Source organism: Cupressus sempervirens, chromosome 6, assembly GCF_028749045.1.
Source record: "Cupressus sempervirens isolate cs-2001-9-10 chromosome 6, ASM2874904v1, whole genome shotgun sequence".
Taxonomy (NCBI): Eukaryota; Viridiplantae; Streptophyta; class Pinopsida; order Cupressales; family Cupressaceae; genus Cupressus; species Cupressus sempervirens.
This window is the reverse complement of record NC_143123.1, coordinates 141,812,349-141,826,849: the sequence shown is the minus strand read 5'-3', so window position 1 is coordinate 141,826,849 and position 14,501 is coordinate 141,812,349. Positions and strand designations below refer to the sequence as shown.

General features: G+C 36.7%; 1 protein-coding gene across 4 annotated transcripts in view; it reads left to right on the top strand.

Moving 5' to 3' along the window:
- Positions 1-10,283, top strand: part of LOC149551623 (putative protein phosphatase 2C 60) — a 35,071-nt gene extending 24,788 nt beyond the window's left edge. For all 4 annotated transcript variants that reach the window (XM_089787121.1, XM_089787125.1, XM_089787122.1 and 1 more), the window contains exons 4-5: positions 1,182-1,418; positions 9,961-10,283. In XM_089787121.1, coding sequence (XP_089643247.1) covers positions 1,182-1,418; positions 9,961-10,173 — 450 coding nt within the window. In that variant the 3' untranslated portion in view covers positions 10,174-10,283. The remainder of the gene's footprint in view (positions 1-1,181; positions 1,419-9,960) is intronic.
- Positions 10,284-14,501: the final 4,218 nt, after the last annotated feature.

Here is a 14,501-nt window from a genome sequence, read left to right as displayed (position 1 = left end):
CATTTGAAAAATGTATTCACGAAAGTGACTTGCTGTAGTTCAGTAACTGCGAGTCTTTGATTGATTTCAACTGGGTCTTGTGGTTGCCCAGGAAAATGAGGATTTCCTTTGTGCACCATTACCTGGAAGCATAGTTGGCATGGTTTTGTCTAGGCATCAGCATAATTTGACTGAGGAGTTTGATGATTTGTTGCTGACCATTCTTCCAAGTATCTCATCAACTTAAAGAATTCAACCTTGCTGTCCTTGTGCGCCAGTTAGTGCTGATATTTGGATTTTTTTTTTTCAAAGCCCTTTCATAGACTGAGAAGATCAATATTTGTGCCAATATAGTAACCCCTACTAAATGCATAGGTTCCTGCCTGAAGAGTTTTGTCTTGAGTGAACTCAACTATTATATCAATGCCTAAATGAGAGTTGAATGTTTGTTAATTTTCCAAGATGCCCCTTCTCTTCTGTGTTATGCTCTATATTATAAACCCAGCTCCTAGCAATCCTATATCATTAGAAATCAGTCCACAAGTAGTGGCAACTAATTGAAAATTAATTTCCTCAAACACAGACAGCTAAATAAACAACATTCCCTCAAAACCGGTGATATTTATAGACAGTTACTTCTAACTTTGTGGCACTTAAATAGATAGTCCATCCTTCAATTTGTGGTGTTAACTGATAGGCATTGAAGATTGAGTTATTGCTTAGCTGGATGACCAAGACTCAGTTGTGTTATTTCTTAATTGCAACTTAAATTTATAGTTGAAAACTATCACAGCCAGCATATACAATTACTAATTTTACATTTACTTATGGTTTTTTGTTAAATTATTTTATTTGATTATTGACAATGGGCTTAGATGATAGAACAAAATTCTAGCCAATACTAGTAACATAGTTGTAGATCCTTGGACATAAGACTGCTATGACTTCTTTCTGAGCTCTCTCTGGAGTTGTTCTGACTTCACATGTATTTCCATATAATGTCCAATGCCTTCCTTTGTTGGTTACCAATTCTACAATTAACAGATTAAAAGTACCATGATGGGTATTTAAATTATTGTCCTTTCATTTAAGTGATCCATAAATGACTGAAAGTTAGATAGTATTCTGATTAACAGTGGAAATGCATTATTTTGGGTTGTTTATTATACTTAATTTGGAAATTATTTTTCACTAATGTGCAGGTCTCTAGGTCAATTGGTGATGTGTACTTGAAGAGGCCTGAATTTAATCAAGAACCTCTCAATGCCAGGTTTCGTCTTCCAGAGCCACTTGAAAGGCCTGTTTTAACTGCTGAACCATCAATATCTACATACACTGTTCAACCGAATGATCATTTTATTATATTTGCTTCAGATGGGCTTTGGGAACATTTGAGCAACCAGGATGCTGTTGATATCGTTCACAATCATCCCCGTGTAGTAAGTTTTTTACCTTGTCAATATAACTTATTTCAATTATTAGACCTGTGACATATAACATGCCTGATACCGCTGGATGCTTTTTACGAGTGTTTGCTGGTGATTTTTTTACTTTCAGTTCAGAAATAATGACATTGTTGCTTTTAGCAGCTGTGTATTTCTTACTTGCAACTTTGAAGGGTTGCCAATATTGACTCTCGCTTGGTCCAGAGGAAAGTAATCGTATCAAGAATTGAAACATCCCTTAAAATTTAATGACAATGGCTAAATTAAAAAATGAATATCCATTCACACTTATTTTGAAGAACACAGACACATACAGTTCTTGTGGATTATCTTTTTGTGAGGGTAGTGTCTACTTTAAATATAAGGTTCAAGTGAAGACTGTAAACTCAAGTTTATCATGTACAAATTCAATATTTTATTTATCGAGTCTTGGTCTTTGGATGGGTTGATGATCATTAGTCTATGCGCAGGTATAGTTGTAAGCTTAACAATATTGTGCATCTTTATTGACTTTGTCATATGCTGTATATATACCATGATTACAAGACTTGGATGAGCATGGACTCGGCAAGCTATTTTTGGACCCTGATTCAGACTTGGTGTTTAGACTCTGCAAACTTGGCAATGTAAGAATCCTAGTTTTTTGAGTTAGATTCCCAAAAAACTAGTAGTTTACAGATATATAATAACAGATAATTAAGACTTTGCCAGAGATAGAATGTTCAGAGGGTCATCTTCCAGAAACATTGAATTCAGATTTCGAGTTTTTCCCATCAGGTTGCAGTCGATGTACAATGCCTATTATAGTGGTTGATAAATTTTGTTATCTGTCAATGTATTAATTGTTTATTTAGGGATTGTAGAACAAAGAGAAAAAAGAAGTTTACGATAAATTAATCTTTATGGTAATTTCCTTAAAGAAACACACCTTGCTGACTAAGTAGGACAATTGTCATCACAAACACTGTCAGATAGACTTTTTGCCCATATAATTTGAAGATTAGAAGTACTCAAATACTCTTCCCACAAGGAGATCTCACTCCATCAAAACCACAAAATGTAACCCCAGGTGGTTATGCAAATAAATGAGGGAATCAAATAATAATCTAGGGGATGTCCTATCATAAAATTAATCTTTATGGTAATTTCCCTAAAGAAACATATCTTGCTGACTAAGTAGGACAATTGCCATCACAAATACTGCTGATAATATAGTGAATGGGGTCACTTTGTGCTAGGCTGTCAGAGGGGCCGACATAATGGGGTTTATTGTGCAAGTTGTGTGGTCGTGGGAGCCATGAAGACTAGATGTGAATGAGCCATATGAGGAAGTATTGGTGATCACCATTCTCCAACCTAAGAAGGCAGTGTATCCTGATTCCTGACCTTAGTATGCAGAAGGAAAGATTTCGGAAGTGAAGGCTGACATTGAATTGCCCATGGTGGGAGAGAGAAGAGCTTCAAATGATGCCCCTAGTTTTCTATTGCACTCAAAGTTGGAGAAAGCTACCATGAGACAAATGTTGCAAGCTGCCATATTTGAATGAGTATTTGACCTTTTGCAAACCATGCTATGACTGAAGATGGCCATTACCAACGTAGTTGGTGAAAGCCAATGGAGAAGTCAACAAACATCTTGTCTATTGACTTGCTGTTGCTGATGGTAGGCATTGGAAGGATGCTGACCATTTTCAAGATGGAGATAATGTGACAAAAGTTGACAAACACCATCATCGATGGAGGCTCGGGTGTGAAGTACTACCCCAAAGGAGACATGGAAGGGACTTGACAAGCCAACACTTGGTCCCCAACTTTTCATCTGGTAGGTGCCGACCGACACAGCATTGTACCACTTGGGATGCTCATGGCACATCAGGTCACCATCGATACTCAACATTTCTTTATGGACTTTGTCACATCCCATTTGAAAAGAGGTGTACAGCGCTCTCCTCAGAAGGGTTGGATGACCATGGCAAAAGTAAACCACAATTGGAAGAACACAAATTCATTGAGAGTGATGGGGAAAAGTACGTGTAAGAGTCCGAACCCGAAGAGCAATAGTATGACTAGACAAACTATATATAATGTGAATGGTTGGAAAGAAAACTCACAGCATACTCAAAAAAATGGCTTAAATCATGTATTCGATTCATCCAATAGTTGACTTGTGATAACAAGAATTTGGTAATGTCATACACTAATTCAATTCTGAACAGCAGACATCTCATGTTAACAAAATACAAATAAGATAACGATGGAACCTGGAGTTGCCGTGGATGGGCTGGCTGTCTATGATATCACGGCTGGGCCTGTTCTTCAGTGAGAATGAAATATTGAGGACCTGTTACTGAATCCACCACTCTTCCTGCAACTGCTGCTGGAACCTAGCACACCGAAACTCCTGGTATGTCACCTGTGGAACATCAGAATTCCCATGCAATCAGAAACACATGCTCCTCCCTCTCTGCAGTGAGGAAATAGGCTATCCGGCACCACTGGATTCCACGTTTACTGGTCGGCCTGCTGGTCTGATGCCATGCTGACAGAATAATCTCTCAAATATACTGTTAACTGCTGTGATGTCCTCCCCACATACTGCAGATTTATCCTTCGAACTCCAGCTAGTATCAGAACTCCCACCACTGTATATTCGTTAGACAGACTTACTCTTGCGTGCAGATCCAATAGTAACAATATATCACCAATCAAACTCCACTCCAGAAAATGAATGAAGTCTCCAATGAGCATCTGGGGCTACGTCCAACTCCTCACACTGCCTCAAGGGGTTTTGTCCTCAAGGGCAACGAGTCACATTTAAGCAACCTCTGTTATTTTTGAACAATATTATATTTCATGATACAAATCCCAAGAAGGCCTATTGCTTTTATAACCTCGATATGAGGGAGAACACAAACAACTAGGCAATGTTGGGTAAAAAACCATTTTCGTCTTTTAGTCACTAAAGTTGCTTTTGTTATAAAATGACTTAAAGTCATAAAGTAACTTTATCAAACCACTTTATAAAATAAAGTGACTTAACTATAGAAAAGCTCCTCAAACTTTAATATTTCCCCAAATGAAACCAAATAAATACCTGTGACTGGCTGGCATCATCTAGATTAATGTCGTTAGCCTAATTGGATGGAAAGATAGACCAACAAGGCGTCAGAAAGGCCTAGCGTTAAGCAGGGGACATTACAGTATGTCATCGACCTGCAGAGGCAGACAATGAGCTAGGAGGTAGACATTGACTCCGAATTTGAGGGTGGGGAGTTCAAGATGGAGGATAATGAAACCTAACAATGAATGGGTTTTAGAACTTGAAAGCTGCTCATAGTATGAGACAAATTCCTTGAACGAACTATTCCACTAACAAATGGAGGACTATGAGATATTTTTGCCAACTGGATGGAAAGATGGACCAACAAGGCATTAGAAAGGCCTAGCGCAAATTTGAGGGTGGGGAGTTCAATATGGAGGATAATGGAACCTAACAATGAACGGGTTTTAGAACTTGAAAGCTGCTCATAGTATGAGACAAATTCCTTGAACGAACTATTCCACTAACAAATGGAGGATTATGAGATATTTTCACCAACTTGTAATTTTCTTGAAGCTACTTCTCTTGGTGAAGACAAAACTAATCAAAGCATGTTAAGTTATAGACAATACATCTGATAGTGCGAATGGAAAATAAAATGAAAAAACTAATGAAGATTATGTAGAGGCCATTGTTCAATTTATACTTGGCAAGAATCACAAAGGAGCTCAGCATTGATCACCATAGAAAGAAAATTCCTCTTCCCACACCATCGTTGCACCAAATGACATGTATGACTTACAGAGATAACAACTACTATACAATCTATTCTGACATAGGAACTTGGCCAAACATGCAAACTAGTCTTGCCTTATGGTGTGCAGACTCTTCTTGATTTATGGGTCTTGGTAATCACTCTTGCAGTACAAAGCACGACCTAAGCTTGCCTTGCAACATTTAACTCTTTTGCCGTACAAATTGCTGATCGAGAGGTGTATGTTCAAAGTAAGTTGCAGGTGGGAGTGTTCTATGAGTTACCGATTGGATCATACAGTCTTAAGGAAGTTGTGACCTATAGTGTGGTATGGGTTGCTGATTAAGCCGTACGGGCTAAGGAATTTCTGTCCTGAAGTTTCATAGGAGTTGCTGAGAGTGATTTAGAGGTTCAGTTGAAAGATCCTTCTCAGTGCTGTATGGGTTGACTATAGTGTTGTATGGGTCCAATCATCAATATTTTCTAGTGCAGTACGTGTACAAACACATCACCATATGCCAAATTCACACCTAGAAGCAGGTCGTACAAAATCAAAACTTGGTTGCCCATTTTTTCTTGTAGATTGCACATTATTAGTTGCACATGTTGTACAAGCTACTTTTGCTATATAGGTCTGTATAATGATCATGTTTTATGGAGTACTATGCCAATCCCCAGACTATATTTTACTGTATGATGTGTGACCTAAATTTGCACTAGTATTGTTGTTTACATATAGTGTACAAAATCCCCCAGCTTCACATTCATCAACTTTGTTGTATGTGGTATAAAGAATAACTTTGGTTTTTCACATATGGTGTTTGGGAGCTTCACATCAGGCGGTAGGGTGTGGTACTTTATGCGAGTTTCTTAGCAGTAGTGTGGCACTATGTGAAATCTTTATTTTTAGGCTTCTTCGACATTTTTCTTGGCACCCTAAAAAGTCACAAAAAAGATTCGCACCATGGAGTTTTGTATGGTTTTGAAGGTGTTAAATTGGTCTTGGCTGCGGGGGTTTGCCCCTGGATCTTCGCAAGGGGTGTTACCCTCTAGACCCTCATTATCTACAGTTTTGCTAGTAGTCTTCCCAAATATTACTTGATGTATACTTGTCATCAAAATATTAATTGTTGATTTTCACTCGGGTAGTTGCAAGTGTTGGTTGGTTAACAGTTGTGTCTCTCTTGGCAACTGTCAGGCCCTTTGAATATGTTGTTACCACCAAGGAAGTTTGTAATATATAGTCAGATGAATTATAATCCTTGGCCGACCATCTCTTTTCTTCTTCTGTATAATGAATTCATGAGTGAATAAAGATATATGTTACATATATGTTACCCCTATATCTGGTATGTACTGCCATCTGTATTATTATTTCATGTATGTAATATAGCAGTAAACATAGGTGTTTACTTCCATAAGATGGAAATTTAGGATAGACTGCAGTTCCAGAAAAAAATGCATTTTGTCTACAGAGGCTAAAACAGATCTATCTGCATATAAATCAGAGGTTTTATGAATACCAAAGTCTTATAAACAGTCCCCTTACAGATAGTTAAAAGGCAGTGATTTGAGTCACACTGTTGTTACTTTTGCTAATGGATCTGAGCAATTTAAAGGAGCGAATGATTACCTTAGAAGGGACGCCTTCCCTGCTACTGTATTAAATCCTTCGTGTTGACTCTAGCTATGTCCCTGTGAGTGCATAGCTATTGCTTGCTGGGTCATTTCTTGTGATACACTCCTTTCCAGTCTCCCGATCGAATTGTTCTCTTGTAGTTCCAATTTGTTCTTTAGAGCTCCAACCTGCATGTAGCTGGAGCCATAAATGAATCATACAACACTTAAGAGTAATATAACAGATGGTGGGGATTTTGTCCTACCTATTTCAACCTCATGAGGTCTGTGTCCCAAAAAGCTAGTTGCTTAGCGAGTTTGCTTATTCCACAATGCGTTCAATTGAATTCTTCTGCTTCATATAAAGGCGTTGGCGAAAACTGTCAGCTTAACACGAATTAAAGGTATTTAATAATCATCTAAGATTCTAAAGTATGTCGGCCTCCAGGATAAAACAAAATATTTAGTAATGTTTCTTTATACAATGGAAGTTGACCAAAGACAGGAACTGCCACAAGCTGTTGGTCTAGAGGGCATTTTTAAAATTATTTTATAATTCCATTTATTAATAATTTATATTTATTATTTATTAATATTTTATTTATTGATTTTAAATATTGGGCTGACCGACATAGCTATAAATCATGACCATCACAGTTCTCCCATCCTAAAATTACCGGCCCTCACGAAATTTGCACTTGCACATACCAAATCAACTGCCTCTCCACCTTTATGCTCAAATTTTTTTACCAGGATTCCATATCAATCTCAGAATCATTGCTCTGCCACTTTGCTGTTCTGCTTTGAGATAAACATCTCTCATCAAAACTCTATTAAAAATCTTATCACTCTTGTAGCAAAGAAGTCTCTCATCCAAACTCTATTAAAAATCTTATCACTCTTGTAGCAAAGAAGTTTGAATGCTTCTTGGCCTACCTCCATTTAATCAAACTGTGTATAAATGGGGGTTTCTTAATAAACCTGCAATTCCTCTTCATTGTGCTCAATCTCAAACAAACCTATCCTCACAACATCACAACTAATGTTTTGCATCTTATCGCATGGTCCAATTTTCTCATACTCTGCTAATCATCATCTCATAATGCAATTATGTCCATACCTAAAGTTTGGGCTGATGTTGCCTGGACATAATTATTTTCTATCACTGAGAAGTCTTCCCGTGTGATATATTTAGACTCTGATGTTTATCTCTGCTCTACTAGCACCACCTCTTTCTTGACCTCCTCTTGTGCTTCTGTACTCTTTCATAATTTCAGGTTGCACCTTTGCTACTATTGAATATTTATTTTCATTTCTCATTTGTCTTATGTTGTCATATAGTTCCCTTTTGCCCTGATTTATCCAATCCAAATATCGCAAATAATTATCAAAAGGAAATACAGAATTGATGTGATCAAATCTCTAAGTATTCTTTAAAGTTTTTGGGTAGCTTCAGATGTGTCCGTATCCTAATTCCATCACTCCATCTTAAAATTCTCCTGCCAGGACTGCTCACTGTATCTTCTCCTTCATCCCTTTGCTTGGAACTCAAAATATTGAATAGAAGTCATACCTTGATGGACGACTGGACTTGAGCTCATATATTTAGAGTGATATCTTTCCACCATTTTAGTAGATGTTTTGGTTGTTCTTTCTTTAGGAACTTGGCTTGGAACAATGGAAATATGGTATTGAACCCATAGCCTACCTCTGTAATTACTCGAGTTATTGTTTTCATGAACCAAACATTAATAGGTTGGCAGGAAAGGGTCTCTAATACCACTGTAAGAATCCTAGTTCCGAACCTTAAATTGATTCAAGAAACACTAGTAGTTTACAGATATATAATTATTAATAACAGATAATTAAGACTGTTGCCAGAGATGGACTGTTCAGAGAGTCATATTCCAAAATAATCAGATTTGGGGATGTTTCCATCAGGTATTTATTTCTGCTACATAGAAGAGACTGCAGCTCCAGAACAATTGTATTTTGTCTATAGAGGCTAAAGCGGATCTATATCTGCATTTTAATAAGAGATTATATGAATATCAAATTCTGATAAACAGTTGCCTTACAGATAAGAAAATGATTTGAGACCCCTGTGGTTGCTGTTGCTAATGTATCTGAGTGATTAAAAGGATCGACTGGGTGCCTTCCCTGCCTTGGTATGAATGCCTGCATCTTGGGTCTAGGCATGCCCCCTCAAGTGCATAGCTATTGCTTGCTGAGTTATTTCCTGCAATATTCTTCTTTCTAGTCTCCTGATAGAATTTTTTTCCTTGTAGTTCCCATATGTTCTTCCTTAGAGCTCCAACTTGCAAGTAGCTGGCGCCATAAATGTATCATACAGCACTAGGGATCATTGTAACAGATGGTAGGGGTTTTGTCCTAGCTCTGTCAACATGCTTATGTGGGGAGCTTGCTTCTTCTAATGCCCTCATCAAAATCGTTCTTTTTCATAAATAGGCATTGGCTAAAACAGTTCAGCCATTAAAGATAACCGTCTAAACTCTAAAGTATGTTGGCCTCCAGGATGAAACAAAATATTTAGTAATTTTCCCTTCTATAATGCAACTGGCTTAAGTCTGAAACCCGCACAAGGTGGGAAAATTGGCCTAAAGGCTGTTATTAAATTTATTTAATAATATTAATTATTTATTGTTCAATAATTTATTTATTTATATGAAAATTCTGCGCTTGCCAAAACAGCTGTAATTGGGGACATCACAGGGAAGTTGGAAAAACTATGGATTATAGATATTTTAAGGGATTTAAAGCTTGTTTCATGCACCTTTCAATGAATAATCTGTAAAGACATCAAACTAATCAAATATAAGCTTCTGTGATCAAATACACAAATATACATTGATCAAATGTGTATAAAAGTGAATTTATTCGAAGGATAAACCATTTTTAGATATATTTTATAGATGTCAAGTGTATACAAAACTTTTGCATGCAAAAGAAATACAAAACTTGAACATTTACTTTATCATGTTGCATTTTTAGTGTTCCACTGGAATGTTTAAAAATATTTGGAAAGCTCTCTTTTGTGTGAATTGATGTGCGGGAACTTTTATTTTCTCATGCTGAATTTTCTGTCCATGGGATTTTTTATGCAGGGAAGTGCTAAAAGACTTGTTAAAGCTGCTCTGCAAGAGGCAGCAAAGAAACGAGAAATGAGGTATTCAGACCTCAAAAAGATTGAGCGAGGTGTTAGGCGACATTTCCATGATGACATAACTGTCATTGTTGTATTCTTAGATTATGATTTAATCAGCAGAGGCTCTAGCCATGGATCCACAGTATCTGTGAAAGGTGGGGGCGTAAGTTGATTTTATGTGGTCAGTCTGTCTGTTCGGTTTTTGTTCGGTGAAGCAGCATTCTTGTACTACTATATTACAAATTAAGCCCACAATGAAAAGAATAAGTTTTCCTGATTGCATTCACCTGTACTCTTTTCTTAGATAAAATATTTTGAAAATTAAAGGAAACTGATTAATAATAATCCATAAGAACCTGTTGCCACGAAAAAAAATAGTAACAGCTTTTGAATTTGTGGTGTTCTTTGTATAGCATTTGATCCTTAGTTGTTCCAAATGCTCTCTCTTACAAGTCCAGCCTAGATGGAAATAATTACCAAAAGAAGGCCTTACTAGGAATTGGGCACACTATTCAGCCCAGAATATAGCCAAAGCAGATGCACCACAATGTTACACTATTAGACTGAACAGCAAAACTACAAGTATCACACAATTTCAACGCAACCTTAATAGCAAAGAAGACACTCCCTAACTTATGCGATGTCAATTCCTGAAACGTTGGAACTATTTGTCCACCTATAAATGTGCAAGAAAAATTTGCCTTTCAAAGAACATAAATATGACACAAATGCATCATCTACATTCCTCATTTATATATGGCTATGTGAATTAATGCATTCAGCATTATATGTCATGAGAAAAAAACAATATTCACCCATTCATAGTCAGACCTGTTGCAATTGCAATCAACTCCAGTTCCACTCCAACTCATCACACTGCTGGCAAGCCCCAGTTCATGAGCAAGTGATTTGAATTTTGCCTCATCTTCAAAACCCCATTGTCAGATTACAAGAGTTGCACCTACATCCTGCAAGGAATTGCACACACACTAGCTTTATTAAACAGATACTAAAATACATCTTGAATCTTACTTACATTCTTATTGACTGAAATTTTACAAAACATGCTAGCACATATTCTGCATCCACAATAGACATTCTTATTGACTGAAATTTTACAAAACATGCTAGCACATATTCTGCATCCACAATAGACATTCTTATTGACTGAAATTTTACAAAACATGCTAGCACATATTCTGCATCCACAATAGACCATAATCTTGTCATGATATTATCATAACTATGAGTGTAAACATGTAACAAACAGTATGCCCACTGGTAACAGAGAGTTGGCCAGACAAAGTTTGCAAGGCATTCACATCAAATATACGTATGAGTCAATGATCAGTCTAAGGAATGTAGCTCACCAGTTTAGGGGGATAATTGTGACTAAAGTTATTAATAGGAGTGAGACACATCTTTGAATATGGAAACAAAAAAGTAGTACAGCTAAGATCAAAGCTAAGGAAAATTAAGAGAAAGCTGGGGGATAAATAAGAATACACAAAAGCATCATAATCAATGCATACAAGTAAATGCGTTGGTGCCCAGGAACATCTTTCTTAATATTAAGACCCACCGATTCAAAATATGACAAGTACATGTCAATCGGAATCCTGACAGCATTACCAAACTAACAATTGTATATATACATAACCTGGTTACAAACCCTCTTACAATGCATGCTCTGCAAATACAAGTAGGAAGTGGTAATTCACCAACGCAAGATTTTGTAATCTCAATCAGCCAATTGCAGTAATAATGGATATCTGGCCAAATCCTGTGGCAAGTAATGTTGAACCGGTTTCACACACAAGGTACCTTGCAACATTGGCCACCAAAGTCTAGACACAGGAGTGATTGCTAATGAATGTGTATCAAGGAAGGTCATAAAGGACTTGGGAACAAAAATCTCTTCTTCCAAGAGAGCAGCAGGCTATCCTAAATCTTCCTGTATTTGAGTGGAGCCCAAGCTCAACCTAGTTCATTATCGAGGTAAGTAGGGAAATGGTTGGAGTAATAGATGGACTATCATAGATGACTAGAAGTAGCATTGGCAATAAATAAGGGCGGGCCTGGTAGGTAACATACCTTGAAGAATTTTTATCCAAGGAGCATTGCGACAGTCTGTTGCAACATGAGTTCTCCAAAGGTAAATAGCAAGTGGTGATTGCTACAAGAGTTTGTAATCCTGTCTGCCTGATCATTGGGCTCAAGTATTTCTGGCTGAATCCTGCAGCAAATAATGTTGAATGAGTTTCATATGGATAGTGTACCTGAGGGTCCCTTGTGGCACATACCACCCAAAGTTAGCAAGCTTGAGGTGCTTGCTTGTGAATGGTTCTCAATAAAGTTCATAAAGATAGAAATTAGGAACAACACGTGATTGGCAGGCTACCCAAGATCTTCCTATATTTGACAGGAACCCAGCCTTAACTGTGTTAAGGAACAAAGAAACTCAGGAAATGATCAAGATGAGTAAAAAGACAAGAGTCTTCTAAAATAGTTAAAAGTTCTAGATAGAGTGATTGTATTCTCGTGAAGATGATCTGAGTTCCAAGGATACCTGAGTGTACCACTGACAATTCTGAAAGATGTCTCAAATTGCAATAATGTGGGGAGAACGAAGATAAAAACTTCAAGACAAATGAATTGGGAGACGTAAATAGTGAATGATTTAAAAAGACTAAATCAAGGAAAAGAGCAAGAAGCAGTGTTGAAATTAAATTTTAACCAGCTGCTAATGAGTGCAACCCACTTTGATTTATGATAAGGGAAAAATACTATTAAGAACAGAATGGGCATCCAATGTTGTCAAGAATTGATTTGCAACTACATTTTCAATTTCCTGTGAACAAATCTATATAATATCTATTGATTTTGCAATCAGTTCTTTTGAAAGACGTCTCAAATTCCAATAACAAGGTGTGGGGTTGGGGGGAATGAAGTTCAAATCTTAAATGAATTGGGATACTTAAATAGTGAATGATTTTAAAAGACAAAATCAAGGGAACACTAAGAAGCAGTGTTGAAATTTAATTTTAACCAGCTGCTAATGATTGCAACCCACTTTGATTTGTGATAAGTGAAAATAACAAGGACAAGCACATTGTTATATTAGTGAAGGTCAGGATAATCTGACATTGGATCAAAGGTTCTAGGTTTGTATGAAATATTAAAAAACATTATGCACAACAAACAAATGTGAAATTAACTAGCTCATGAAATGGTATAAGGAAAAGTAGAAAATGCGTTCTTCAATCATATCACAACATTGAGAAATTACTGTCTCAAGGGCTCAACCTTAAGAGTACATAAATGCCGCCTTGCAATCTTATGTATAATTTATGTGCCTCCAACACTCTTGTAAGGTGTATTTGGATGTCTGTGATTCATCTGAAATAAATTGTAATATTTATTCTCCCAAATCGTATTCATTTGTCGATATGCATTCACGAAAGAGCTGAAACACACACATATAGTTATGGTCACTTTGAGTCAACTGAGGCACTTAAGATGCGTTCGCAATTATATAATTCTATTAGGAGACTAATTGATTGAGCCAATGTGACACCATGCGAAGTCATTTGATTCTTTAATTTTTCTTTCAGACCTCTCCAAGGTGGGCGTGTGATATCTTCATGTAGCGCGGTATTTTGGAACCCATTGTTTTCGTAAAAAAATGTGCTTTTTGCCTCTCTTTATCCCCTATAACGCATGAGTGTTTTCATATATATTATTGACAATTGTTTAAAGGTACATGGTTGCTGCTAAAATTTCTTGAATGGTTAGACTAACATAATTTCACACCACAAGCATTCAAATTTCAAAATGTTACATTATTTGATTTGTCTATATAGAATATCACATGTGTTGTTGTTATATTCAATCTAATTAGGTATTTTAAGCATTGACGTTCTTTATATGTTACTTATGGCTTATATTTTGTCACAGTCTTGATATTAATCATCGCAAAAAACAAGGATGCCGACCCTTACAAGACTGCAATTTGAGGGTGTGCAAATATGACATACTCACAAAAAGACATCAAAATCAATTTGGAACAAAATGAATAAATTAGATTAACATAGACCATAAGTCAACAACTTATAACCGTGAAACTTAGCACTAGAAAACAAAGTAGTACCAATCATAAGGTAACAACTAAAAACTTCTCCAAAATCCTACTAGTACAACGAAAGACGTAGCACAACTAACATAAGTTCAAAGAAGCCACACAAGTTAAAAGCATAAATATATAGTAAGCCCCATAGGGGTAAGGGTCCAGATCCCCATTAAACATGTGTGAGAATTTAATATCGCAACTAGACTGATGCAATACATGCCAGTTGGGAATTTGAACAAATCCTAATAATTTCTTTCTTTGTGTTCATCATCCTTGAGAACCTTGCGTTGCATCAGATAGATAGAGGTTGTTGAGTTGTGCATCACACAAAAATTGAATCTGGAAATACTTCGAAGTTTTCTTCCCAACTC